Source organism: Juglans regia, chromosome 1 (assembly GCF_001411555.2).
Source record: "Juglans regia cultivar Chandler chromosome 1, Walnut 2.0, whole genome shotgun sequence".
Taxonomy (NCBI): domain Eukaryota; kingdom Viridiplantae; phylum Streptophyta; class Magnoliopsida; order Fagales; family Juglandaceae; genus Juglans; species Juglans regia.
The window spans coordinates 7,123,853-7,151,178 of NC_049901.1; the positions used below are offsets into that span (position 1 = coordinate 7,123,853).

The 27,326-nt window shown below is 36.3% G+C and overlaps 5 protein-coding genes and 1 non-coding gene across 6 annotated transcripts; 4 read left to right on the plus strand and 2 right to left on the minus strand.

Annotated features, from left to right (window-relative positions):
* Nucleotides 1-1,328, plus strand: LOC108988066 (scarecrow-like protein 3). Its single transcript, XM_018961167.2, has one exon. The coding sequence runs from the start codon at nucleotides 54-56 to the stop codon at nucleotides 1,323-1,325; it is 1,272 nt and encodes a 423-aa protein (XP_018816712.1). The 5' UTR covers nucleotides 1-53; the 3' UTR covers nucleotides 1,326-1,328.
* Nucleotides 1,329-2,490: 1,162 nt separating this feature from the next.
* LOC108988224 (probable tRNA (guanine(26)-N(2))-dimethyltransferase 1) lies at nucleotides 2,491-8,316 on the plus strand. Its single transcript, XM_018961408.2, has 12 exons — nucleotides 2,491-2,823; nucleotides 3,721-4,023; nucleotides 4,174-4,261; nucleotides 4,527-4,648; nucleotides 4,828-4,967; nucleotides 5,054-5,126; nucleotides 5,897-5,985; nucleotides 6,101-6,206; nucleotides 6,425-6,637; nucleotides 7,029-7,223; nucleotides 7,517-7,594; nucleotides 7,780-8,316. Exons 1-12 carry the CDS (start codon nucleotides 2,698-2,700, stop codon nucleotides 8,038-8,040), a joined length of 1,794 nt encoding a protein of 597 aa, XP_018816953.1. The 5' UTR covers nucleotides 2,491-2,697; the 3' UTR covers nucleotides 8,041-8,316.
* Nucleotides 8,317-9,487: 1,171 nt separating this feature from the next.
* On the plus strand, nucleotides 9,488-9,559 carry TRNAD-GUC. Its single transcript has one exon. It is a non-coding gene; the product is annotated as a tRNA-Asp (tRNA).
* Nucleotides 9,560-10,094: 535 nt separating this feature from the next.
* LOC118348067 lies at nucleotides 10,095-12,391 on the plus strand. The gene is made up of 3 exons (XM_035688988.1): nucleotides 10,095-10,227; nucleotides 11,373-11,435; nucleotides 11,675-12,391. The coding sequence occupies exon 3, from the start codon at nucleotides 11,694-11,696 to the stop codon at nucleotides 12,123-12,125; it is 432 nt and encodes a 143-aa protein (XP_035544881.1). The 5' UTR covers nucleotides 10,095-10,227; nucleotides 11,373-11,435; nucleotides 11,675-11,693; the 3' UTR covers nucleotides 12,126-12,391.
* A 384-nt stretch (nucleotides 12,392-12,775) lies between these two features.
* LOC108988255 (probable UDP-arabinopyranose mutase 2) lies at nucleotides 12,776-16,201 on the minus strand. Its single transcript, XM_018961470.2, has 4 exons — nucleotides 15,643-16,201; nucleotides 13,736-13,986; nucleotides 13,483-13,651; nucleotides 12,776-13,305 (listed from the first exon to the last, which is right to left on the minus strand). Exons 1-4 carry the CDS (start codon nucleotides 15,973-15,975, stop codon nucleotides 12,970-12,972), a joined length of 1,089 nt encoding a protein of 362 aa, XP_018817015.1. The 5' UTR covers nucleotides 15,976-16,201; the 3' UTR covers nucleotides 12,776-12,969.
* Nucleotides 16,202-23,765: 7,564 nt separating this feature from the next.
* Nucleotides 23,766-27,326, minus strand: LOC108987930 (cytochrome P450 85A-like). The gene is made up of 9 exons (XM_018961005.2): nucleotides 26,914-27,326; nucleotides 26,066-26,387; nucleotides 25,831-25,980; nucleotides 25,487-25,732; nucleotides 25,317-25,403; nucleotides 25,153-25,231; nucleotides 24,555-24,661; nucleotides 24,305-24,429; nucleotides 23,766-24,189 (listed from the first exon to the last, which is right to left on the minus strand). The coding sequence occupies exons 1-9, from the start codon at nucleotides 27,099-27,101 to the stop codon at nucleotides 24,102-24,104; spliced, it is 1,392 nt and encodes a 463-aa protein (XP_018816550.1). The 5' UTR covers nucleotides 27,102-27,326; the 3' UTR covers nucleotides 23,766-24,101.

Below are 27,326 nucleotides of genomic sequence, written 5' to 3' on the forward strand. Positions count from 1 at the left end.
ACAACAAATTAAAGCAATTAGCTCTAGCTACCTAGCTAGGTCTCACAGGCCAGATGAGTTCAACATCTCCTTCTTCAAAGCTGGACGTAAATCTTTCCCTGACGTTGCCAGCGTCGTCAGCTGGGCCAGGCCCCGTTGAAGCCTTGAAGCCGGAAGAAAGAGGCATACATCTCATTCAACTACTCTTGACGTGTGCTAATCATACCTCGTCCGGCAACCTCCACCATGCCGACGCATGTCTCCGCCAGATATCGCTGCTCGCCTCGGTTTCCGGTGATCCCATGCAGCGGCTGGCGGCCCGGTTCGCTTATGCCCTAGCAACTCGTCTCGTCAAGCGCTGGCCTGGCCTTTATAAGGCCTTGAGCCATATTCAACGATCTAAAAGTACTGAAGGGGACAGAGCCTGTGCATTCTTCTCACAGGCCTTCCCTTACCTCGGTTTTGCCTATGCCATCATAGCCCGGACCTTGGTCCAAGCCATGTCAGAGGAGCGTGTGATTCATATTGTGGATTTGGGCTCGGGTGACCCCAAATTATGGGTCCCATTTATGCGGAGCTTCGCACTTATGGACCATGGTCCTCCTTACCTGAGAATCACTTGTGTAAACAGCAACAAAGTAGTTCTACAGAACTTGGGGACAAGGCTTGTAAAAGAGGCAGAAAGCCTAGGCATGCCTTTCCAATTCAACCCTCTAAATGTCAGCCTAAGAGACCTGACCACAGACATGCTTAAGATAAGGTCGGGAGAAGCATTGGCAATGGTCTCAATTCTAAGTCTTCATGTCTTGTTGGCAGAGGATGATCGAGTAGATGCCCATTTTGGGTTTGGGGGTAGCAAAGGCAATGGAATGAAGGATTGCAAGCAAATGGCAGAATTCCTAGCAATGGTTCGGTCAATGTCACCAAAAGTGTTTCTATTAGTTGAACAAGAAGCTGACCATAATCTAAACCGTTTAGTGGACAGGTTTGTGGAGGGATTGCACTACTACAGTGCCATCTTTGATTCTCTGGATGTGAATTATGGGTCTGTTTCCAGCGAGGAGAGACTTGCAGCAGAGGAGATGTTTGGAAGAGAGATTGAAGAGATTGTGGCGTGTGAGGGCATGGAAAGGGAGGAAAGGCATGAGAGATACGCGAGGTGGATGGTTAGGTTCGGTCGAGCTGGGTTGAAGCCGGTGCGGCTGTGGAGTGATAAGATGGTGGACGCAAAGCAGATGGTAGAGGCCTATGGCAGGGATGGTTATAAGATTATGAAAGATAAAGCCTGCATGATGATTTGTTGGCATGAACAGCCTCTTTTTGCAGTGTCCGCATGGACTTGTTAGCTATTTCTCTTTTGCATGCTCTGTTTTTTTTTTATTATTGATTTTACCTTGTAAATTATCAAAGGAACTAAATCTAAAATAATCATTACAGAATCGAAATGACTTTTTTTGGGACTATTATTTTCTTATCTAAATCAGTGTATACTTGAACAGGAATACAGCTAGGGATCATCATTTTTCTTTCGTTATCTGCCCTTTGGTTGAGCAAGAGGGCACTTTCAATTTTGCAAGCACTTCTTTTGTAGATATTAGGTGCTGATTGTTGTAACAATTATTTCTTGCAGGAAGAAACAATTATTTCTTGGCCAAACAAAAATAAGCTGAGCCATCTTGAATGCATGGCAGGTTTGATACAATCCCAGTAATGGATAATTTATTAATGCCAAGCTTTTGCAATGGTTCTTGGGTCTTGTTTGAATAGTAAAATGAGATGAAATAATTTTAAATAAATTGAATAAAATATTATTAGAATATTATTTTTTAATATTATTATTATTTTAAAATTTAAAAAATTTGAATTATTTATTATATTTTGTATGAAAATTTTAAAAAATTGTAATAATAAGATGATATGATATGAGATGAAATAAGGTGAGATAATGATCTAGACATGCTAGTACCATTTCCTTGGCATCATGATAATTATCATTGAAGAACTATAAGATCTATAAAAATATTTTATAAAAATAAATTCATAAACTAATATATTTTAATGTAATATATATCAAATTTACTTTGCAATAAAAAAAAACTTACAATTTGATAAATCGCGTTCATTTACGTCAATTTGTCGATTTTCATGTCATTATTATTAGATTTTCCTCACAAGACTATTGATTTCAAATCAAGTCATAAAATAAATGCAATAAGTGATATTTTGTCGAGGTATCACATGTGTTGATGTCAATGATGTATATTGATATAATTCGTGGGTAGATTTTATGAGATTTTTTTTTAATGGGTAAGTAATATTTGTGAGAAATTTTTATACCATCCATTATTTAAAAAGGAAAATTTTATATATTATATTATTATTTTATTTAATATAATGTGATATATTTATCATTAATTTAATAATAATTGGTTAAAAAAAAGAAGAGGGAGAATGGAATCTTTGAATAAATAGGGAAAGGGTCCCTTGGGGTAGCAGCCACGCCATAGGGTTTCCACGGTTTCCACGTAAGTTACATATAAAAGCGCCTCCGTTTCTTGTATCGCTTTCATCTCCGACCTCTCAAACTCCAGCAGCAAAACCTTAAAAATCAAAACCAGAATAATACGCCTCAGTCTCCCACTCTTACGGTCTCTGCGTTCCTTCTCTGCTAAACATAAGCAGTAACAGGTACAAGAAGAGGAGCAGAAGAAAATCGATATGCACGAAACTGGAGGTGGAGGAGGAGGAACAATGTCGGTCGATCTCAATGATTACGCTATCATCAAAGAGGGAGAGGCTGAGATTCTCATGCGCAAAAATGAAGTCTTCTACAACCCATCCCAGGTTCCAAAACCTTCTGATTATGTGGTTGTGTTGTGTGTTGGGGTTTTTGATGATGTTTTTGTGGGTGTTGTGTTTGATATGGGATTCTGACTTGGGACTGTGATGGGTTATTGTTAGTTATTGCAGAGAGGTGTTTGGTTGCTGATAATTATGTAGAAAAAAGAAGTTTTGAATATTGACTTTAGACGAACCAACTCAATTAAAATCTTCACCCTGAAAGAATGCCCGTGGCGGGGTTTAAACCTTTAATTTTTTAAAATCTGAATTGACGCCCAATTGGTTATTCACCGAGGTTTTGAGAATTATATTAACAGAAAAGAGGACCTTCTGGTTTTGAAATGAGAAACTGTTATGGATTTCAGCAGAAATTCAGTCCGGGACAAAATTTATGGGCATAGATTGCCTTGTAATATGCTATTGGAAGTGTCAAACTTACATAAGCTAATATGTATCTATACTGCAGTGGGGATTACAACAGATCAGCATTTCAGGATATCCTTGCTACGTGAGATTGGATAATGCTGGTCTCAAATTTAAACAACCAATTTCTTTTAACCGCACATAATTCCAATCTATGAAGTGTCACCTGGAATGATACTCTGGAAAGTCCATCCTCATGTTGATTTTCAAAAATTTATTTTATATTAATTTATTTGCAACCCAACTTGTTTTCCTTAATACTGAATTAGTTACAACCCAACCACAATATCTGTTTCGAACTATAACCTAGTGTGTTCATTTTCCAGTTGTCACCATAAATACCATTTTGCGGCGTTAAAGTATTTAGATATCATATGCTATATTTAAAAAATCCCCTTTTATATTTAAAAAACTTTGAAAGATGCTACATGGTATGTACAATTACAGGATTGTAATTATTTCACAATCGTTTATCAGGTTGACAACAGAGATATGTCAATTGCTGTCCTGAGGACATTTATATTCAAGCGAAAACAGGAGCAGGAAGCTATTTTGTTGAAAAGAACAAAGGCCGCACAGAAGGCTCCTGAGAAGGATTCCTCTGAAGCTTCTGGAGAAGCGGCAGCTGATAACGATGCAATGAACAATGAAAAACCTAATGGGGAATGTGAAGTGCCCAAAGAGATATCTCAGGATGAACCATGCAGTGTTTCAAAAGAATCGGTCAAGACCCCTGAAGGAAAACGACATGGGGAAATGAAGCCACCAAGAGTTCTTGAGGTGTTTCTATGATCTTCTGTGATTGATTTCCAGTTCAAATTTTTAATGACTTTTGTTCACTCAGTTTGAAAAGTTTGTCAGGAAGACACGATTTTATAACTTTCAACGTTATAAGTAATTCATGTAAATGCTTTTCTTGTGACTATACAGGCCTTGGCAGCTTCTGGTTTGAGATCTCTTAGATATGCTCGTGAAGTAGAAGGGATAGGCCAAGTTGTGGCACTAGACAATGATAAAGGTGTGTATCCTCATACAATGCTAATTTTTCTGGAAAAGCCCCTGGTAATTTGTAGACCTGCAAGGACATATATTTGTGGACTCTAGTGACTAGACTGAAAGAACTGGGTAGGATAGAATACCTGTTTATGTACACAAATATTTATTTGAATATTGCATGTTGTCCCACCTCCCTTCTGATGGATCTGCTGTATCATGTATGTGCATGATTTTGCCTAAATGAAGCTTGGCATCGTAATTCTTGTTGTAATCATTTGTTCTTTCAGTATCTATTGAATCTTGCAAGAGAAATATTAAGTTCAATGGCTCACTAGCTTGTTCAAAGGTGGAAGCACATCTTACTGATGCTCGTGTATTTATGCTCACCCATCCAAAAGAATTTGACGTGGTACGTAGAAGCTACAATTTTCCTTTATGAATCTAAGGGTTTTTTGAATATTCTCACGGAATTCATTTATCAGCCATATTTCTTGTTATGATGTTATTGAATTCAGACTTGGCTTCATCTTTATCAACATTTCACAATGAGCCAGTACTCAATAGTCTTTATTGCTATCTGTATTTCAGGTTGATCTTGATCCCTATGGTGCACCTTCTGTGTTCTTGGATTCTGCAGTTCAATCAGTTGTTGATGGGGGCATGCTAATGTGTACTGCAACCGATATGGCAGTACTATGTGGGAGTAGCGGGGAGGTTTGCTATTCCAAGTAAGATTTTGTACTTGTCTCACCTTTAGTTGAACAATGGTTTTGGATTAGTAGGCTTAGGATTTACCAACTTTTTGTGATATTAGATATGGTTCCTATCCATTGAGAGGGAAATACTGCCACGAAATGGCTTTGAGGATTCTTCTTGCCTGCATTGAGGTATTGCCATGCCCTTGAAAAGAATATAGACAATGTTGAGAAAATTAATTCTTTTTTCTTGTGTCTCTTTCTTTCAATTTTGGACCAGAAACAAAGAGAACTGATATGGTATTGTCTCAACATATTTGCTTAAATGTTTTTAAAACTCTGACAAATTTGTGGGCTAATCTCTTGGTATTCATGAAAACCTTGCTCACTTTATGCTTAATAAGTGCTGTTCCATCTGCTATACTGTTGTTCCTTGTCTTCCCTTAAAACCCCAAATGTAAATGCACTTCACTTCTTCATAACTAATTACTTCTGCTATATGGTTCAACTCATGTGATCATCTGTTTGAAAATGCTGAGATTTCAACCATAATATGTTAGACTTGAGTTCTGCCAAGAGGATATCTATGGGATGATAATTTTTTCTTGTGATGGTTTGAACAGTTTTTATTCTAACTTCAAATCTCTTAAGATTATGAAAGTTCCTGGAATGGTATTCTAATCAAGTCTTCAGTGTTTAGCATTGCCATCATTACTTTTCTTTAGGCTTCTGTTTTTGTTTGACTTGTGGCTTGTGGCTCTGGTAAAGATTCTTACTGTCACTCATCCCATTTCCCAGTAATGTGCATGCCCACTCCATACGCGCCCGTGTTGTCACTCATCTCATGTTGAGAAGCATTTACAGCAAGGAAATAATTTTATGTAAAAATAAATTTACTTGTTATTGCACAGACAAATCTTAAGCGTGTGTTTATGTTTTTTTCCTTTTTTTCTTTAATGCAGAGCCATGCAAATCGGTACAAGCGGTACATTGTTCCTGTGCTATCTGTTAAGATGAACTTTTATGTCCGGGTTTTTGTTCGCATTTACACGTATGTGGCCAACCTACTTTGAATGAATTCAATAATAGCTTGTATCACTTTGTGTTATAATTACAAGGATAAGATGATGCTTCTATTGACTTAGAGCTGACCTTATTTGCTGCAGTTCTGCGAGTGCAATGAAAAATACTCCCCTTAAGCTTTCATATGTTTATCAGTGCACTGGTTGTGATTCTTTTCATCTTCAGCCTATCGGGAGGACAGTTTCCAAGGTGCTCACATCATGATTTCATATGATATCGGTGCCAGTAATTTTTTGTTGACATGGGTGCAGCTTAAAATCACATTTGTCTATATATTAATGAAAATAATCTAAGATGATAATGTTTGAGTGCTTGAACAAATCTTCAGATTATATTATTTTTTTCACTCAGTTCAAAATTTTGACAATGCTCTGATCTCATTATTTTGTTTTCCCCTTTCCTCCTAGAACAACAGCGTAAGACATCTGCCTGGGTTTGGTCCTGCTGCTCCTCAAGAGTGTAGCGACTGTGGGAAGAAGTTTAACATGGGTGGGCCTATATGGTCTGCTCCAATCCATGATCAAGAATGGGTAACTTCCATACTTGCAGATGTGAAATCTATGAAGGATAGGTATCCTGCTTATGATCGAATCTCTGCTGTATTGACAACAATATCAGAGGTGTGTTATTTTCTTTATCCACTTGTCATATCTTTTCTGTTATTTATACAAGAGACTGGTTGGTTATTCTCAAATTATAAAAGAGATTGGTGTCTAGTTTGCACCACATCTACATATGCCTCATCCAAAGACACTACACATTTTTTGTTTTTTAAAGTATCTTTAACAAATGTGTGGAAGGTCCCCACTTAAAGTTCAATATAGTTTCCTTGGATATTTAATTTTGCCCAGTTTGTCGCAGAATACTAGGAAATTGGATATTTAGATTTTGTGTCAGAGAGTGCTACTTATGGGTGGTGTTGGAGAACTTTTCATTTGATGATCTCCTGTTCATTATGACAGTCATCATACATATATATAAATTCTAATTCCATGGGCATACTTTCTGTAGGAACTGCCTGATGTTCCTCTATTTCTGAGTCTGCACAACCTATGTGCCACGCTTAAATGCACCTCTCCATCAGCAGTAATATTCCGTTCAGCTGTGATCAATGCTGGATATCGTATATCTGGAACTCATGTGAATCCATTGGGGCTGAAATCAGATGCTCCCATGGATGTCATTTGGGACATAATGCGCTGCTGGGTAAGACTTCATTTTCACTGTCTTATCTTTTAAAGCATGCATACAGTCTGAGACATCCATTTATTTAGGTCCATGTACTTTAGTTTTTGTTTCTTCTGATTTTGTATATGAATTCTCAAAGCAGTTAAAGTGACTGAATTTCGTGTTCTCATGTCATTTGCTTGAATAGTTTTTAGACTTAAGCTGCACTAGAAATTTCTTGGTATTATTTATTCTATATAGTGTGTTAATATGAGCATTTCCGAAATGACGAGATTGGATGTATTGACTACGTGGATTCCTTTGCTTTCCAGGTAAAAAATCATCCAGTTAAACCTCAACCACCAGATCTGCCAGGAAGTGTGATACTTGCTAAGGAGCCAGTTCTTCAAGTAAGCGACACCTTCCAAGTTGCAGTTATTTATCTTATACTTATTTTCTTATTTTCTATTGCTAATGGCATCTGATTCACTTATTTACCTTTAGTCTACATTTAAAATACATATACCTGTTACGAGTGTTGGCATGTCCGTGAACTTTTAGTCACAGAAAATCTCCCTCCCTCTCTCTTGGACAGGCTAATTTTGCTCGGGCTGTTGCTTCTCTTAGCAAAGCACAAGCCAAGAAGGTCACACGCTTCCTTCCCAATCCTGAAAGACATTGGGGCCCAAAGCTGAGAGCAGGTCGTCAAATTACCAGCAAGCACGTCTCTCTTTTGGGTCCTCAGGCATTGAATGCTACTATTAACCACGAAGAAGATGGTGAAGAGCGTGGTACCAAGCGTCAAAAGACAGAGGAACCCAACTTACTTGGAAGTATTCCTACAGACCAAGCCTGACTAGAGCTTTGTCAACTCTCCCATTATTAAAACACAAAAAGAAAAAATGATGTATGCTTTCGGTGCTCCCCTTTCTCTTACCTTTTTTGGTGGGGAGAGAGATAGAGAGATATCTCAAGAAATGCTCCACAGTTTAATAGAATTGCGAGGGAAAGTGGAATTGAGAAACTCTGGTGACGTTAGAAGTAAATTTGTTGCAATTTTGAAGTTTTAGAAATGCATAATGTAAAAAGTTCATTTCTTAAATTTACTGGAGTTCTTGGATTTGGTATTCGAAATCTAGGTGTTCCAAACTTCCAACTCGTTTACGGATGCCGTTTAGATGGTGAATTGAGATGAAGTTAAAAGTTAATAAAATATTATTAAAATATTATTTTTTAATATTATTATTATTTTAAAATTTGAAAAAATTGAATTATTTATTATATTTTATATAAAAATTTAAAAAAATTATAATAATAAGATAAAATGATAAATTTTTACTGTAACGAGAAGGGTTGCCCCCATGGGAATGATGTGTAAAGACTCGTGGCTTTCATGTGTACTTTCTTGTGGACTTGATGCTGACAACCCTTGAATCAAATGGTTGGTTACTTTCTGCGGAGGTGAGACCAAATCATTCGTGAGATTCAGCTGCGCAAGGACTAGTTATTTTGAAAGAGATGGAGAATTATTATTAAAAAATTATTTTTTATATAAATTTTATATTTATTTTTTTAAAAAGTATGCACTCTTTCTTAAGGATGTAATCGATCAAAGAGAGGTCATGGATAGAAAATCCAGGTCTATCATTTTTGTGGGACCAGACTGTTAGCTATTGGTTCTATGAATATATTTTTTTTTTGACAAAAAAATTAATGGAAAAAAATAATTAAAGTAGTAAAATTAAATACTAATTCAAAAAATGTCTCATTTGGATAGTCAAATTATTTCATTTCGTTTTATCTCATCTTATCATTACAATTTTTTTAAATTTTCACACAAAATATAATAAACAATTAAACTTTTTCAATTTTCAAAATAATAACAACATTCTAATAATATTTTATTCAACTTTTATCTTAACTCATCTCATCTCAACTCACTGTCGTAATCAAGTTAACATTTTATATATGATTAACGAATATTAAATAATTTCATTATATAAATATAGTGAATTGTGATCCTTTGAATAAAAATTACATAATTAACTTATATAATTATTATATAAAATAATATTATATTTATATATAAAATATTTAAAAATATATATACATTAAGTTGGTATTAGTCCGATCCGATCCAAAAAAATCACATCCCAAAACTGATCAGTAACTGTAAGGCTATTCGGACCGGACCGAAAGTCATCATTTTGTTGAACACTTGGGTGAAATTCCTACCCTAGTAGCTTTAAAAATACCTTGCTCATATTTTAAAACAATATAAATTATTTCCCTCTCATCAACAAGTCGTTGTAGTATAGTGGTAAGTATTCCCGCCTGTCACGCGGGTGACCCGGGTTCGATCCCCGGCAACGGCGATTTTTTGTATTTTTGTTGAAAAAACTTCAATCCCTCTGTCATTCAGAAACAAATTTATTTCCCTCCATCGTTACGAAGGCTCAAAACGACGTTCAGATGGGCCTTGAGTCTTTAAATTAATTGTCACATCACATGAATCTACGTAAAAAGTTTTGTTTTTGTTTTCTGTCATTTAAGGTGAGTTTCCGCTACAGTAAATCAACTTTTATTGTTATATTTGACATTCATTATAATTCAATTAAATCTATTAAAACGTTTGAACACTCTCTCTCTTTCCTCGATTTTTCTCTTTGAATTGGATTATTTTGCCGCCTGCTCTACATGACCGATAATTGCATTTTGCAACTTTTATTTTATTTTATTTTTTTATTCACATGTCTTTAATATATTTAAATATTTTTAAAAAATAAAAAAATATATTAATATACTTAAAATTATTTTCTTAATTATTAAATAAAAAAGTAATAATTTTCTAGCGGTCAAGTTGAGCGACCACATTTGATGGGCAAAGTACTTTTTCCTTTCACTACCAACTCCTTGCCTTCCCTCGGTTTCTTCCTCCCGCCAGCAAGTTATCTCCCTTTCACCCCTGTGCCTTTTCTCTTCTCCTAGGGATTCATTTTTGTGCATTTTCTCTACGGTCATTTTTGTGCCTTTTCTCGCCAAGGTTACTCTCTCTCTCTCTCTCTCTCTCTCTCTCTCTGTGAGCTTAGATTTTCTTTTTCAAACTTTCACTTTCAGTTCATATTTATCTCGTGTTCGATTTGTGTAGTTCTTTTTTACTTAGATGTTTATTGTTCTGCTGATCAGTTGCTTCTGATTTGTGGGTTTTGTAACGTCACTTAAACATTGTTGTTTTAACTTTTGGAAACTCGGTATCGTCTGTTTCCTCTTCTCCTAAACGATGGAGGGAGTAAGATGGTGTTTCAGTTCAGCTTATAAACTCTGGAAGGACTATGAATTATTTATTCTAGCCAACATTTTCTACTGCGTTTCTTTCTGCTACGGCACAGGTATGAGACTACATTAGTTAGGCAAACTATAAACTTTGAAAAGTTAGGTTGGCTTTTGTGGTGGGGGGTTTTTGGGAGGAGATTGCTCGTCCGGATCATGAATATGAACACGAAGAGAGCCGAATTTCTTGTCGAACTTATGGTTCTATCAGATTTATGGTGGTTAGTTTCTGGTCTAGGTTCCATGTCTTCCATTGCCATTTCTTATGGTGAAAAAGGTCCTGTTTTCTGTGGTTTAAAATCAGATGGGTCGCATCTTGTAACATGTTACGGATCAAACACCGCTATAATCTCGTGTTCGATTTGAGACCCAAACTTGCCAAGGGGTTACTACTAACAACGATATTTCTTTTTGTAACTAATGAATTGACTGCAAACCAAACATATGAAAAGAATGCAATCAAGCTAGCAGTTTCCATCACTTTCAGGATTCCATTCCCAGCTCCAGCAATGTTGAGAAAAACAAAGAGGATGTTTTAAAAAAGTAGAAACTCAAATACAGATCTTTTAAATGAAAGAACAAATACAGAGCTCCGGTATTGAAGAAGGCAAACATTCTTTCTTATTCCATAGCTGGTAAAGTGCTAAACCAAATGAAAATGATGGTTTGTAAAAGATTGTAGGAGTGTTAAATATAGATTTCAAACGATCTGTTGCTTCTATACAAAAACTGATGGCATTCCAACTGATTATAGCTAGCATAAGTAATCTGTTGCTGCGTTCCAATTTTCTTTGGTTCATCATTTAATTCATTTTTAAAGTGATGGCTAGTTTAACTAACCTGGGTTATTATGTACAGAAAGCTGAATCTTGGAGGCTTGCTTGTCAAACTATTGTTGGAAATAAGGAAAATTCTGGCAAGGTACTCTTTGAAACAATTTATTCTTCGTTAGTTTCTAATATCCATGCTTTAAGTATGTTAAAATGTTACATATATGATACCCAAAGTATACAAGTTTTAGTGAGATTATTTACTTCCGTAGGTACGGCCTTAAAAGAGGTATAATGTCAACTCTTTCTTTAATGCAAAATGATATATGGAAATCCAAACTGATTTTGATTAAAAGGTATAGAATCCGGTACTCACGTTGCATTGATCAGAGGCTTGTACATCCACCACATGGGAAGACGTCCGGCCAGTGCTAACTTAACTCTAGACGGAGACGATATTTTGGATGACAATGTGGAGGTTATCCTTGAGAGATCTCCAGGCAAGAAGGTTAAGAAAGAAAAGGAAAGAAAGAGGAAGTCTAGAAATGATGTAGATGCTGAATTTAAACATGCCTTAGCTCGCATGAATGCTGACAGAAATACATTCATGGTAGAGAGAAGAGAATTTTACAGCAAGCAAGAGCGGGATAGAAATGAACAGCTTGCACTTGAGAAGAAGAAGTTCGAAGCTAAAATAATGAAATTAAATCTTGATGGGATGAAACCAAAGCAGCAACTTTATTTCCAACGTCTTCAGGATGAAATTTTCGATGCTTTAATGAGTAAGTCTGCAATCACATCACCATCCGAAGACCCATCCACACCTCTTAGAGGTGTGTAAGTATTTGTCTAGTTCATTTCGACTAATATATGTTTAACGACTTCGTCTAATTTTAGTGGTTGTCTAGCCACATGTGATGGAAATACATGTGGCTGTGCAGCAACTTTGTGATGGGGGCATTGTCTTTATTTTTTGTGATGGTCAGTAACATTAGTGATGGGCTGACTTTTGGAGGTGTGTATATTTTTGTGATGGGCTGAAATATGTTGAACACTAGTGATGACTTGTGTTTTTCTCAATGGAGTTTTTTTGAGGTGAAAATTTAATAGATGTGTTTTTTTCAATGGTGTTGTATGAAATATTTAGAATATATTTGTTGCACTCAGGACCTATCCACATCTTTATCCGAGTCTCAAATTGTATAATATTAATATTTTCATGTAGCTCTTAATTAAAAAAAAAATTAATAGAACAAAAAAAAATGAAAAAAAAAATATTATTAAATTTATAATATTTTATTATTATTTTGACTAATATATGGATAATCTAATATGGGAATAAGTTTTGAATAGAATAGTCAAATGTAAAATTATGTCATATTATGCAAATTTTGCATTTGTATTTGCATAATCCAATGCTAATGCTCTTAAGGCTGTTGAGATTATCTCAATCACAGTCACTCTAGCAAAGCAATCCTAGGAAGAAATCAATGGTAAATCAACTGGAGTATTTTATTGCTCTAAAACTCATACCATCAAGTTTATAAGTAAAATTACACCCAACAATCTGCATATCCGAAATAGGTCAGAGAGAAGATAATTAATAGCACAATTGCTAAGACTACTGATAGTTCCAACAACTCTTACAGTAAAATAATGGTATTCGCTGTCGATCAAAATTTTTTTTAAGCCTTCCCATTGGGAAGCTTATCTGAAGCCCCACCTGAGTTTAGTTCATCCCAAGCTTCAATCCATGTGACCATGGCGTCTGCCAGCTTGTCAAAGTAGGGATCTACCTTGGCAAGCTTTTCCTTAACCTGCTTGGACAGTTCAAGGTAGCAGTTCTGAACAGAGGTGCAGTCTTTTGGAAGGACAGCTGATTGGAAGAATGGGATGATCTCCTCCTGCCAGAAGATGCCTTTGTACTCCTTCTTCAGATTCACAAATGGGTTACTGGCTTTGCTGTGCCAGATATAGGGCAGACCGGTCTTGACTCCCAATCCCAAATGGTCGCATATCACCTAAATAACAGTCAGTGAGGTATCTATTAATCGTTCCATGACTTTTCAAAAAGTTGAAGGAAGACTAAATTTGGGTTTTACGAACACTTTACAATCAGGCCTGAGGCGGGGAAAAAATGATGATAGAAGGTAATCTATAAGTAACATGGAGAGAATCAAAAGAGAATGAGAGTAGACCTTGATGCACCAGCCAGCCCACATATCATCATAACGTCCAATAGGCTGACCATCACCCATGAGACCAAAGTACATTGCTGGACCAATAAGCTCACGATCGAATGCTAAATTCATACCACACATGGGGAACAAGGTTCCCTTGGGGATTGTCAGGACTGCATCCACATACCTACAAGAAAAGGGGGTATAATCCTTAGGATTATGCTAGAAAAGTGGAAACTCAAATTTGCCGGTTATTGAGCACACTGCCAACCTAGTGTTCCTCTCGAGAGGCTTCACGAGCTGTGTAGGAGCATCATAATCTGGGATGTTGAGCCAGAGGCCATGAGAAACAGCCGTTTTGGCTCCCTCACGAAGGCTAAAAGGGTATCCACGGACAAAATCTGCGCCTTCTCGGAAAGGATCATACAGGGTATTGAAAAAATGAGGGGTGGATGGGCAGAGGAGGTTCTTGATGTGCTGCTCAAGGGCGTTAATTGATCTTCCAGATGGATCTTTCGCAACCTAAGCATCAGTAAATTTCCACATCAATTTGGTGATTGGGGAAAAATTATTTCAACATTTTTTAATAGGTTTTAATATATGCAGCACAAAATAGAACCTAAACTCAAACTATTTTAAATCATCATGCTTGAAAGAGAAAAATAAGGGTAAAAAGTATGAAGAGTCAAGAAGACACTGCCTTAGGTATTAATAAATAAATTTTTAGGGGCAGATTAAATAATTTCAATTAGAGTTAGGGTGCATTAACATAATAAATTATCAAACTAAAGAGAGGGTCCTAGCATTTTCAGCCAGGTTAAGGAACTCAGAAGAGATTAGTCGAGATTCAAAATACAGTCATGGAGCTATCTCTTAATATGGAACACACCCACAAATCAATGAGACTGGTTCTAAACTAATTGAGAGAAAGAATAAACGAGAGATATAAGAATCTTGAGAAACACAATCATGCAATTAGTATTGATTTATGATAGTGGTTTCATAAGTCCGTCTCAGCATTTTGAAATCCCAAAGCTGGTCCACAAATTGCAAGATCCATCAAAGCAAAGAGTGACAAGTATAATGAAATTCAGTCCTTTTAGTAAAAGAGCATGGCAATTGGGCTGAATGCAGTATGTTGTCACCTCCAGTTATATCGCAACAAAAAAAAGAAAAAAGAAAAATTTTTTTTGATAGGTAATCACAGATAATATATTCAAAGAAATAGGTATAGCCCAAGTACACATGAAGTATACATGAAAACACGCCTATACAATAGAAAGATAAATTATCTTATCATAAAAACTTTCAAAGAGCACAACAACACAGCTAGATACAATCATAAAAAACTGAAAAAGATATACAGCTGTAGATCTAAGAAAAAGATTAATACAATCATGAGGGTTGCATCTCACCAATATTCCAAAGGTATAAATTGATTCCGTTTATGAGATTCTTGACAACTGTCCATCGGTACAGAGCCAAATTTAAGATAGATCCATGTAAAGAAGCTCCAAATCTCACATGATTGTGCCGTAAAAACAGGATCTATCTAATGAGATTATAGCTTGATTAATTTAGATTGTAAGAAGGCCTTCAAAGCTAAAAGCTAAAAGTCTACCATGACCCATAAACGTACATATGTCGTTAGCGCAATGAGAAGACAGCAAAATTACAAAGTTTGAAATATACCTCTGCAGGGCTCATTCGACATAGAGTTAAGAATTTATTTTTAATTCAAAATTCTGTTAAAGTTCCGAACAATCTAGTTCAAGAATTTGAATTTCATTGAATTCAGATTGGAGATATAGATTCACGCAAACATTAATCTTGACGCACGCGAAACAACCCTCTTCGTTTGTGTCTTTGCGAAGCTCAAAATAAAAATTGAAGATCAAAACATAAAAATCTCAAGCTAAATTGACATCCATGCAGATCCATGCTACCGCTACAATAACAGAATTTGCAGATGGAAACACATCAAGAGGCTAATGAATAAAATACATACACATGCAGGATGCAGCACGAGCATAATCGGAAAATAACAACACCCAGAAATCAAATCAGCCAAATTTATGTAAAAGCAAGACAAGTGGGATATAAAACGCCATAAATGAAATAACTTTTTTCTTTTTGATGAAAAGGAGCAATGCTCCTATCATAAATCAAAGAACTTACAAAGCAGTCGTCGTCAATAGTGAAGATATACTTCTTCTTAGACACCATGTAGCCAAAGCAGCGGCAGGCAGAGTCCTTGAAGGAAATGCAGGAGGCCTTAGGACCCAGAATCCTGTTGATGTCATTGCGGTTATAGAGCTCGTAGTCAAAGCCATCCGGGACCTTGATGATCTTTGAAGGATCGCCATCTTGGACGATGATGAGGTGGTAAGGCTCGAAGAATGGCCTCCACATCTCAAGGAAGTCCAGGTTCCTGATGGTGGGGATCACAATATCAAGCTCATCTTTCAGCAGCGGTGTTGGGGCATGCGAAGAAGCTTCAATGGCAGCCATAGCAGAGAGACAAAGAAGAAGAGGAAAGTGAGTAAAGGTGGGTTTGAAAGATGTAGGAGGGAGAGTTTGTGAGGGAATATAAGTGCAGGAGTACGTGGTGGCACGTGCGAATCCGGGGAGATCGGCACGAGTAAAGGGTTAACGGAGAGACGTGTATGAATTTTTAAGGTTTCAGGACTTTTTCAAAGGCTGCCGGTGCTTGTGCAAAGACCCAAAGACGATAGAGAGAGAGAGAGAGAGAGAGAGAGTGAGAGAGAGAGGCTGTCTGAATTCTAAGCAGAAGTTGATGTTCCCAACTTTCCAAGCACCATTTTTTACCATTTCTTTGAATATCTTTGAATCCGGTTTCGGCAGTTTTATGAAATAAAATAATTTTAAATAAAAATTAAATAAAATATTATATTTAAAAAATTAAATTATTTATTATATTTTGAGTCGGGCTATTTTACTGTCTAGAGAAGTCCGCTAAATGTGACTGCTAGTTCAAACATTTGTTTTTATTTGTTTTTCATTTTTTTAACATATTTAAATATTTAAAAAAACACTAAAAATCATATTCTTAATCATTAAGTAAAAAAAATTAAATAAGTGGTCAAAACGAATAAGCAAAGTGAGGGGCAAATTAACATTTTCCTTGTATTTTATGTAGAAATTTATTAAAATTGTAATGATAAAATGAGATAAGTTGAGATAATTTTGATATCCAGCTTAATTCATATCCAATGGTTATTAAATGTTACATCATATTTTAAAGGATAACAGTTTTTCAGAATTTATTTTCATTCCTTTAGAGATAATATCATCCTTAATTTGATTATTATTTTTTTATTAAGTAACTTAAATTTTATAATTATGATTTTCATTCCATTTTTGCTTACACTCTCTCCTTTCTTAGTTTTATTAGTGTGTATTGAACATTTAAAACCTCCCTCATTAAGAACATTCTTCAATATGTCAAACAAAGATTTTGGTAATATATTTCAACTACGAAATGAATTTCCCGGAAAAGAGTTTTAAGAAAAAGTTCAAAAGGTCACCAACCTATCGGTCCAATATGGGTACATGCAAGTCAAAATGACCAGATCCCCTAAAATTATTACTTCATTTTATGTCATTGCATCATAACATGACTTGCAAATTTCCACTCAAATTATTTTTGCTAAAAAGGTCAAGTTGTATCTACTCAATTTCAATAAGATTATTTTCCGAAAATTCTAGGGCTCAAGTGATGAGGTAGACCTATTTCAAAGAATTTATTAACTACCCTTTAATGAATTAAAGGTTAATTACACTTTACTTCCTCAAACTTTCGCTCAATTTATAATGTATTTACGAAAATAATAATTACATCAAAGTGAACTCTCAAATTTTTAAAACTTTTCAATCCACCCATTTCGTCTACCAGCAATATCAAATCTAACGAAAATTCACTGTAAAGATATAATTTTTATCTAATTTATTATTATTGACCATATAAAATATAAAATAATATATACTATCAATTAATAATAAATCATTAATCATTAACTATATGTAAAATTATTTTATACTTAAGTTACAAGCAAGTATGAATAATCCATGTACACAATAAAATTATTTGATATTCAATAATCATATATAAATTAATAAAAAAATTATTTAATGATTTATTATTAATTGATAGCATATATTATTTGATATTTTATATGGTCAATGATAATAAATTATATGAGAATTATATTTTTGTAGTGAATGTTATGTGCATGAACAGTACATACAATGAATTTCTATTAGATTTAATGCTGCTGATAGACAGAATGAGAGATTGCAAAATTTTAAAAGTTAGAGTTTATTCTGATATAATTATTAATTTCAAAGATATACTGTAAATTGAGTAAAAATTTGAATGGATAAAAGTATAATTAACCCATGAATTAACTTTCTCATTGACAAGCATCGGATTAAAAAAGAGAGATTAAAATAGTTTACTTCCTTCCTTGTACATTCATCCAAACTACTTTGATCACATCATAAAGCTGGAAGGGAAAAAGGTTGGCAGATTGATAGTTTATGTTCAGTCTTTAATCATAGAAACATGGTTCTTTTGAAACTTTTAATGCTGAAAAAGAAAGCTCGAGGGATTAGGAAGTTACACGTGTATAACACTTTTTTACCTGCGTGGAATGGGGAGATGTACCCAACCCCCAATTTAATACTTTTTTTTAGAATAGGTGAATTTAATTATACAATTTATTAATCAAACGCAAATGACGCCGAGAGTTGTCTGTCGTTTATTAAGAATTGGGTTGAATGTTCCAAAGTTGAGAGTCGTGGAAATGGCAATTGAAATATTCATAAAGGAGAGTTATGAGGGCTGTAGACTTTATAAATAATGCATTGAGGATTGTGCCTAATTATATGGATTGACCAACCCAAACATTGTGCACTCACGACGTGGGGCCACTAACTGCCTAACACTTTATCCACCATCTTCCACGTACTTACTTATATCAGACATTGTGCGTGACACGTCTGACCTTGTTTTCTTAGAATATGGAAACATTACATTGTGGTCTACATTCTCATTCTCACCATTCTTTGGTGAAGTTCACGTTGCCCCATTCGTTTAAATCAAGAATTATTCTATTATTATATCCTTTCCATAATTTAAATAATAAAATTTATGTTTAAATTAGAGAATATTGTCTTAGAAGGTGACTCTCAGTTTGTAATACCAATGGAGCATATTGGCAGTTGTCATATTTTTCAAATTTTTAATCTCTAAAAAATCAGTCACCTTAATTTTAGGAATCTGTCTAATTTGTATAATTATTCTACTTACCTTTTATACATGTTTTTATATTTAGTTTCCTGTACATCTATATATTTATAAAGTGATACACAAATGAATATACAGTTTTGAATGAAAATTACTCTCCCTCTCAGTTTTAACATGGTATCAGCCTAATTGATCTCTACCCCTGCCAATATGGCCAACTCCTTGCTTGCCTTGCTCGCTCAGTCATCCTCCACCACCTCCTCAAATCCTTCAGCCCACTTCGTCGGTTACACACTTTCTTTATCCTCCTCTAGTTTTTCTTTTGATCGGCACCACCACTGGATAGTGGACAGCGGCGCAAGCCACCATGATACCTTCACCGACCTCAGAAATATTGTCTTCGAGCACAACGTGCAACTCCTTAATGGCCAAGTTGTTCCCGTCGAAGGGATGGGAACCTGTGTTCTCTCTCCCTCTCTTATATTACATAGTGTCTATTTTGTCCATAATTTCCCTTTTATCCTTTTATCAATTCCCCAAATTACCTTTCATAACTCGTGTCATTTTATTCTCATCTAACACTTGTTTATTTCAGGACCCACAATCGATAAGGCTGATTGGAGCGGGTGATATTTGCAATGGGCTCTACGTGTACCGGCCTGAATCTTCTCTCGCTTTAGCTACTCAATCTACTGTCAATAAGAACTTATGGCATCAAAATCTAGGTCATCCTTCCTGTTTTATTATTTCCAATCGTTTTAATTCTCCTTGTATTCTCTTTGATTGTGATGTTTGTGCTCGATCTAAACACAAAATATTACTTTTTTCTATTCATGCAAATAAAAGTGTTTCTCCTTTTAATCGCATTTTTTGTGATATATGGGGTAGCTATCATATTTCTTCTCTGTGCGAGGCTTATTATTTCTTTACAATCGTTGATGATTTTTCTTGCACTACTTGGATATATCTTATGAATTTTAAATCTGAAGTTTTTACTCATTTAACGCATTTTTTTGCTCTTGTCCAAAATCAATTTAATACTACTATTAAAATTATCTGTACTGATAATGGACAATAATTTCTTTCTCATCAGTTTCAAACATATCTTCAAACTCATGCCGTCATTCATGAACGTTCTTGTGTTGAAACTCCACAACAAAATGGCGTTGCAGAACGTAAACATAAGTACCTTCTAAATGTTACCCATAGTCTATGTTTCCAAACACATATACCTTTAAAATTTTAGGGAGATTGTGTCCTAAACGCTGCATATCTCATTAATCGTCCCCCCAGTCGCATTCTCCAGAATAAGTCCCCTTTTGAAGTTATTTTCAATAAAACACCAAGCTATGATCATCTTCGAGTATTCGTGTCTTTGCTATGCATAAATTTTCTCTTCATGCCACTAAATGTGTTTTTCTTGGCTACCTCAACTCTCATAAAGTATACAAACTCTATAATCTCAACACTCATTCAATCTTTTATTCTCATGATGTCACAGTCCATGAAAACTACTTCATTTTCCAACATATTTTTGCTTCTTCTCATTCTCATCCTGTCCTTCCAGTGTATGTCCTTGAACCTCCTATACCATCTCCAAAGACTCCTTCTCCCGACTCACCCGAGCCTCCTATCTCCTCACCTCTGTCTCCTCCTATCTCTCGTCCCCGCCGCACCATCACTCATCCGCTTATCTTCATGACTACGTTTGTCCTACATTCCACACGGAGCCCACGACATCTTCACCTGCTACACAGGTCTCAGGTACTGCTCACCCTTTATCTGATTTTCTTTCATATTATCGTTTTTCTCCATCTCATCTTATTTTTTAATTGCTCTAACCACTTGTGTTGATCCTTCATGTTATTCTGATGCTATCCACCATTCTCATTGGCGTGAAGCAATGTTTGCTGAAATTTGTGCTTTGAAGGATAGCTCCACTTAGACTCTTGAGACACTTCCCCCTGGTAAAAAAACTTATTGGTTGTAAATGGGTTTTCAAAACTAAGCTTAAGACCGATGGCTCCATTGAAAGGTACAAAGCTCGGCTGATTGCCAACGGTTACACTCAGGTTGAAGGCCTTGACTATCACGAGACATTTGCACCAGCTGCCAAAATGACCATTGTTCGTTGCTTATTGGCAGTTGTTGCCGCCAAACATTGGGTTATTCATCAACTAGATGTCAACAATGTCTTCTTACACTGCGACCTTGATGAAGAAGTCTATATGACACCACCTCCCGAATATTGCATAAAGGGGGAGACTCGTGTCTGTCGGCTCTGAAAATCTCTCTATGGGCTCAAACAAGCCTCCTGCAACTGATGTTTTAAACTAACCTCTGTGCTTTTTTATGCAAGTTTCCTTCTGTCTCAGGGCGATCATTCTTCATTTACTCTTGTCACCTCCACCAGCATTACTCTTGTTCTTGTTTATGTTTATGATATCTTGGTTGCTAGTAACGATATCTCTCAAATTGAGGTTTTCAAAAGACTCATCTCCACCCATTTCAAAGCCAAAGATCTTGGTTCTTTGAAATATTTTCTCGGACTTGAAGTTGCTCGTTCTCAGAAATGTATCTTTCTCAATCATCGCAAATATGCTCTTGATATTCTTTCCGACAGTGGACAACTTGGTGCTCGAACTGTCCATTTTCCTATGGAACAACGCTTAAACTCAGCACTGAAAATGACAATATCCTCCCTGATCCTTGCACTTAGAGACGCCTAGTTGGATGACTTATCTATTTGACCATCACCCGACCTAACATTGTCTATGTAGTCAATATTCTCAGTCAGTTCATACATGCTCTTCGGGCTCCTCACATGGTTGCCGCTACTCGTGTTCTTTGTTACATCAAAGATAGTCCAGGCCAATGCAGTTTCTTCTCTTCCTCTAGCAGTATGCATGTCACAGCGTACATTGATTCTGATTAGGCTAGCTATCCCACCACCCGCCATTCCACCATCGGATATTTCATTCAGTTAGAGACTAGTCCAATCTCATGGTGTACAAAAAAACAGACTACAGTAGCAAGGTCTTCTGCTGAATCTGAATATCGAGCTATGGTCATCACCACCTGTGGACTCACTTGGTTGAAGTAACTACTCATCGATCTTGAAATTTATCATCCCGAGTCCTTCACCTTATATTGTGACAACCAATCTGCTCTCTACATTGTGCACAACCCCGTGTTCCATAAGCATACTAAACACATTGAGATTGATTGTCACATTATTCGTGATAAAATTTGCTCAGGCCTCCTTACAACCGTTCACACTTCTTCCATCGATGATATCTTCACCAAAGCCTTAAGATGAGAACTTTTTCATCATTTTGCATGCAAGTTGGGTATTACGGATCTCCATGCGCCAACTTGAAGATGAGTATTGGTAGTTGCCATATTTTCCAAATTCTCCATCTCTAGAAAATCAGTCACCTTAATTCTAGGAATCTGTCTAATTTATATAATTAGTCTACTTACCTTTCATATATGTTTTCATACTTAGTCTCATGTATATCTATATATTTGTAAAGTGATACACAAATAAATATACACTTTTGAATGAAAATCACTCTCCCTCTCAATTTTAACAGAGCACCCCCACCTCAGAGGGAATGGTCACTCCATCTTGTTTGGGTGATTAACGAGTAATGTTACATGCAGTCGTGGAGTGCACAAACGCTATGCCGCACAATCGTTTTGAGTTCTACTGTTAAATAATTAATTTTTTTTCCATGTGGGTCCCGTATTTGCTCACATTTTTTAAAGAAATTGTGTTGCGCTTGCTCATTCCACGACTGCAAATATCATCTTTGATTAACATATGCCGATAATGATTAAGATTTATAATTTTTTTAGCATGTATCATTTGTGAATACTGATATAATAGATGTATTATTGATGCGATAAATTTTAATCATTTTATTTAAAAAGAATGATTGTGAATGAAACAGTATATCTGAAAAATCTATAGGATGCAATCCTGTGATGCAGACAAAATCGAACTCATTCGCGGATGCACGATTCCTTTTGCTCTATAGAAGTAGAAGTTGCCATCAAATATTCAATAACGCCAACTTCGTGGCGACTTGATTGAAACCCAGGAGGGAAAGCCAGGGGTGGCATGCATGGCCTTTGTCTTTTAGCTGAAAAAGACTCGGGCCACGACACGACAGGAGAGCTAGAGCTATGTCCCGGGCCAACATTACGTTGAGAAGATGACCCATGCGTGGTGTTGTTGGGCACAAGCTGCCTGAACTATCTGCACGCTCCTTGTGGTTCTGGCGTTTTTACTACTACGTACAACCCATCAATAATTCGAGCTCGCATTTTGCCTAAATTACTCACACAATTCTAGGCCCGGCCAGCCACACAGCCTCCCCACTTATCTCACAACTACGCCTAGTCAGTCAAGAATTTTCACACTCTTGATTATCTTTTTTTACCTTAGTTTACAAACAAAATAAACTTTGCTGAGGGGACCCTTTATCCCATCAACCATAGTTGGGGCTTCCTCTTTGGTAGTTCACCCTCATTTTTTTTTTTCCATTTTTTTTCTGGATTTTGACTACTTGTAATGATCATACTTGCTGGTTCAATTACTTGGTTCAAATTTGACAACATGCTTCTTTGAGTAGCTTGAACATTACTGATGCTCTCTCTCTCTCTCTCTCTCGTCTCAAATATTGATGTCACACCAGCACTCTGCAGAAATAGCAGGTATCCTAACCTCGACGGGTACATTCAAGCAGGTTTCAGACCTGTGTCTTGCGTGTTTTTGTTTTTGGGTTAACGAGACTTTCATCCATCTGAGAAAGGACAAGATTCATTGATTTATGTGCATTATTGAACTCTCCATGCAATTTCAGTTAGAAGGTAACGTAGTACAAAGTTAGTCCTGTGGTTCAGAGGCATAAATGGTAACTAGCAATGCATAGTTGGGCCAGAGTAAAGCGACTTTATATAATGCACAATAAGGAAACAAAAAAAGGCGGATCATTGGTTGCTTGAATGCCAGGTACTAGGTAGGAGTCTAGCAACATGAGATATTTCAAGATACCTGCGAAACTTTTGTTACATTATCCCATACTTCAACTCTTTTGATAGATTAAGGAACACGAGATGCCAAAATTCTCTGTTTTTCTTTCTTGAACATGCGTCTTTTATCCCTTGCTTTCTATTATATCGTTAAACTTATAAACAGGTAGAGTTGAAATTTACACATATTTCTATATGGGATGGCAAAGTTAATATTAGCCGAGAATTGATGGAAATTCTCAGTTTAATCAAATTCCTACCCGTTAGAACATTATTTTACCCTCATATCTATATACTTTCTTCCTCGATCTGTACGTACATGTCCGAGTTAGTAAGATGAGACCCTAATATGTAGCCCATTTGGTGCTTCCACTCTTGGAAATTTCAACAGTTTATCACCTCCAATCTCTTCCCACCTGTAAAAGAATGATAAATTACATCGTGTAAAGGTTCTTTTTTTGACTTTCTTACCGCAGTAGTATTTATCTGAGAAGAATAAGGAAATGGCTAACTTTATGGGCAACCAGTTACCTGTATCTAGTCACCAAGTAGTGTAAGAAAGTGGAAACTTCTGCTATTCCCAGTTCTTTTCCAGGACAGAGTCTAGTGCCCCCTCCAAATATAAAGAAGTAGCCTTGAGACTCCAAGCTCTTATCCTGCGGTTCACAGTCATAGGTACTTTTGGTCATTTATACCATGATTTCCAATCCCTCGTACATCAATATGGAAATTCTCAATGCATGAGATAGACATGAAAAACATAAATAAAACAGTTGCATACCAGCCATCTCCATGGATTAAAGGTGAATGGCTCCGGATATAGAAAAGGGTCATAATTAATCTCTCTTGTATAAACATATATTCTCCATCCTTTTGGAATCACAAACCCTAAACAAACAGATCAGAAGAGATGTGATTAACTCTCTCTCGAATCCACAACTGACAATGGTTGGAGCAGCATGCACTTGCGCCTAGTGAAAATAGTGACAAAATACCTACTTGTGGTTTGAAAAAAATGACATTTTACCCATCCATGGTTTTATCACGATGACACTTCACATAGCTTGTTATTTGTGAATGTTAGTTGCACCATGACATTTAATTAACTGTAGATTTTGACAGACACATATGGGTGAATCTCCGATGGATAATCCATCACTTTCTGAACTGCAAATTGACTTGTGGAACTCACCCCATGCTAGCTAGCTTTACACGGTTAAAAAGAGTGGTTAAATATAATTAATTGGCAGGTAATGATCTGTGTTTCAGACTTATTTATTGCACAAGTGCCAAAAAGAGATGGTAGCTGCAAAATGGTTTCTTGAGCCCATAAAAAGTTTTAAGTTTATTTAACTCAGCTTTGACTCTTTTCAACTCACCATTCAGTTCCATATCTTTAGTGGTTTTCCGTAAAACTCCATTAACAATTGTTGCTAATCTTGAGGTCTCAAAGATAACCTGCATGAGAAAAAGCAGACCAAATGAGATTTTATAATAATATATATTGTACTGGAAGCCACGATTTTAATTCTTAATTTCTTACCGCACGAGTAAACCTCATCGACTTGAGGTCATTCCAATCAATTGGATCCTCGGGCCTTTTCCGTTCTCTAATCGCCAAATGTTCTTTCTAAAAATTTTAAAAGACTAATTCAGCACTACGAGCAAGATATACTGGAATATTAACATTCGTAACTGCATGTTGTCACTTACTCTGACTTCTTCAAGAGCTCCTGGATGATCATGGAGATACTTGACGGCCATCATGGAAGTAGTTGAAACAGTTTCATAACCGGAATACACAATTGTAATTATTAGATCTATTATCTCTTCATCAGTAAGTTCGTATCTATTTTCATCACTTCTCATAAGGGAACCAAGCATATCTTGGTGGGTTTCTTGAGAAGTTCTTCTTTCCTCTATTAGTTGCCTCAACATGGCTATGATATTTTTCCTCGCCTGTAAGAAATTATGAAGGATGTGAGTTATGGGAATCATGCCAAAAATTTCCATGAAAGACTGTTTACTGAATGACAAAGTACTAATAAGCAACTTACCTGGAATCCCCGACGATAATTTGTTCCCGGAAAGTTAATAGGCAGTGAAAGTGTCCCTAGAACTAGCTTAAAGAACTCAGTCATGAATGGTTGGAACATTGAGCTGGATTCTATACCGGCAATCTGCTTAAGGGATGAGCAAAGAGCTATCTGCCATAACATAGTTGAGCTAATGTTCATTAAAAGAAAGAAAGAAAGAACCAGCGCAAATTAGTAATATTGTTGTGATACAAACCTCTTTGGTCTTTTCTTGAATGTTGATGATTTGGTCATCCCAGTTGCTAAGGTGGCTTCTAATGAATTCATCAGTTTTTGCCAAAAGCTGGTCTCTGATCATGGTGGGGCTTATGAGCGAAAGCAATGCCCCTCTCATGTACTTGTGGGTGGAGCCATGAACTGCTGCAATGTTGCATTTCCCCAAGATATCCAACATGGACCGTGGGTAGCCAGGAACAAGCCCTTTTGCCTCATTCATGAGGATGTACCTGTTGAGCTCGGGATCCATGGATACAATGGTAGGGCAGCCCAGTATGTGGGACTTGAAAAAACTACCATACCTGCAATTAAAAACATCCAAAAAGAAGAATTGCAAGAATGATTAGTGATGAAGTCAAAATGAATTAGAACACCTTACTCGACTATTAATCACTAAAATCTTTGAGAGGGTTCCCTTAGTCATGTAGGTATGCTTGGTAGTTTCTCACAGGGAAACACTAGTATGGATTGATTGCTATACAAGCTCTTTAGACCATCTTTCAGGCACAAGAAAGCAAGGAAAATCCCTTGTGTTTCTTAGTGATATTTGCAAGGCTGTTCTACAAAAGTAACTCCAAACCAAAAGCTCAATTCAACAAATGAAGAAGAAGGGCATGCAGATGTCCAGAGGATAGACCAAACAGCTTAAACCTTAAAACTTCTTGAATGGAAGCAGCAGTAACCGTCCAAAAAAAAAAAAAAAAACAAGATAGAAAGTACGGAAATAAAGTAAACCAAAAGCTTCCTATCCACTAATGCAATACGAAACAGAGATACCCTGTAACAACCACCAAAGAAAAAAAACCCCAAGTGAAGAAGAAGAATCACCTTGCTCGCTGGTTTTTCATGAAGTTCGGACCTTGTTTTAGAAACTCTGTAGTCTCTCCAAATACCGGCCAGCCCATTGTACCTGGAGGCAAACCTTTCTTCCTGTACCTCACCTCATTCCATCTCAGCAAAGCAGAGCAGATACAGAGCACCAACACCACCCCTAGAACTACCATTAAAAAAGCCATTGATGCTTTCAAGAAGCTCTGCAGGCACTCCACGAACAATTGTAAATGATATGGGCGTCTATAGTTTCAGTTAGCCAGAAGTGTAGATATATATAATGGGTCTCACCACAGGGGATAGAGAGAAAGAGAGAGAGGGAGAGGCCACATAATACAAACCTGGCACCCTACAAGGAGGGACCCTATTCTAAGACCTCAGTAATAAAGCACATCCAGAAAATTAGATGA

Coding starts and splice junctions, on each gene's coding strand:
- LOC108988066 (XM_018961167.2), top strand. CDS start 54: ATGAGTTCAACATCTCCTTCTTCAAAGCTGGACGTAAATCTTTCCCTG.
- LOC108988224 (XM_018961408.2), top strand. CDS start 2,698: ATGCACGAAACTGGAGGTGGAGGAGGAGGAACAATGTCGGTCGATCTC. Junction 4,968..5,053: donor GGGGAGGTTTGCTATTCCAA/GTAAGATTTTGT, acceptor TTGTGATATTAG/ATATGGTTCCTATCCATTGA. Junction 6,207..6,424: donor TCGGGAGGACAGTTTCCAAG/GTGCTCACATCA, acceptor CTTTCCTCCTAG/AACAACAGCGTAAGACATCT.
- LOC118348067 (XM_035688988.1), top strand. CDS start 11,694: ATGGGAAGACGTCCGGCCAGTGCTAACTTAACTCTAGACGGAGACGAT.
- LOC108988255 (XM_018961470.2), bottom strand. CDS start 15,975: ATGGCTGCCATTGAAGCTTCTTCGCATGCCCCAACACCGCTGCTGAAA. Junction 13,987..15,642: donor CTATTGACGACGACTGCTTT/GTAAGTTCTTTG, acceptor ACTGATGCTTAG/GTTGCGAAAGATCCATCTGG. Junction 13,652..13,735: donor CCTCTCGAGAGGAACACTAG/GTTGGCAGTGTG, acceptor CTTTTCTTGTAG/GTATGTGGATGCAGTCCTGA.
- LOC108987930 (XM_018961005.2), bottom strand. CDS start 27,101: ATGGCTTTTTTAATGGTAGTTCTAGGGGTGGTGTTGGTGCTCTGTATC. Junction 26,388..26,913: donor ATGAAAAACCAGCGAGCAAG/GTGATTCTTCTT, acceptor TTTTAATTGCAG/GTATGGTAGTTTTTTCAAGT. Junction 25,733..25,830: donor ATTATCGTCGGGGATTCCAG/GTAAGTTGCTTA, acceptor AATTTCTTACAG/GCGAGGAAAAATATCATAGC.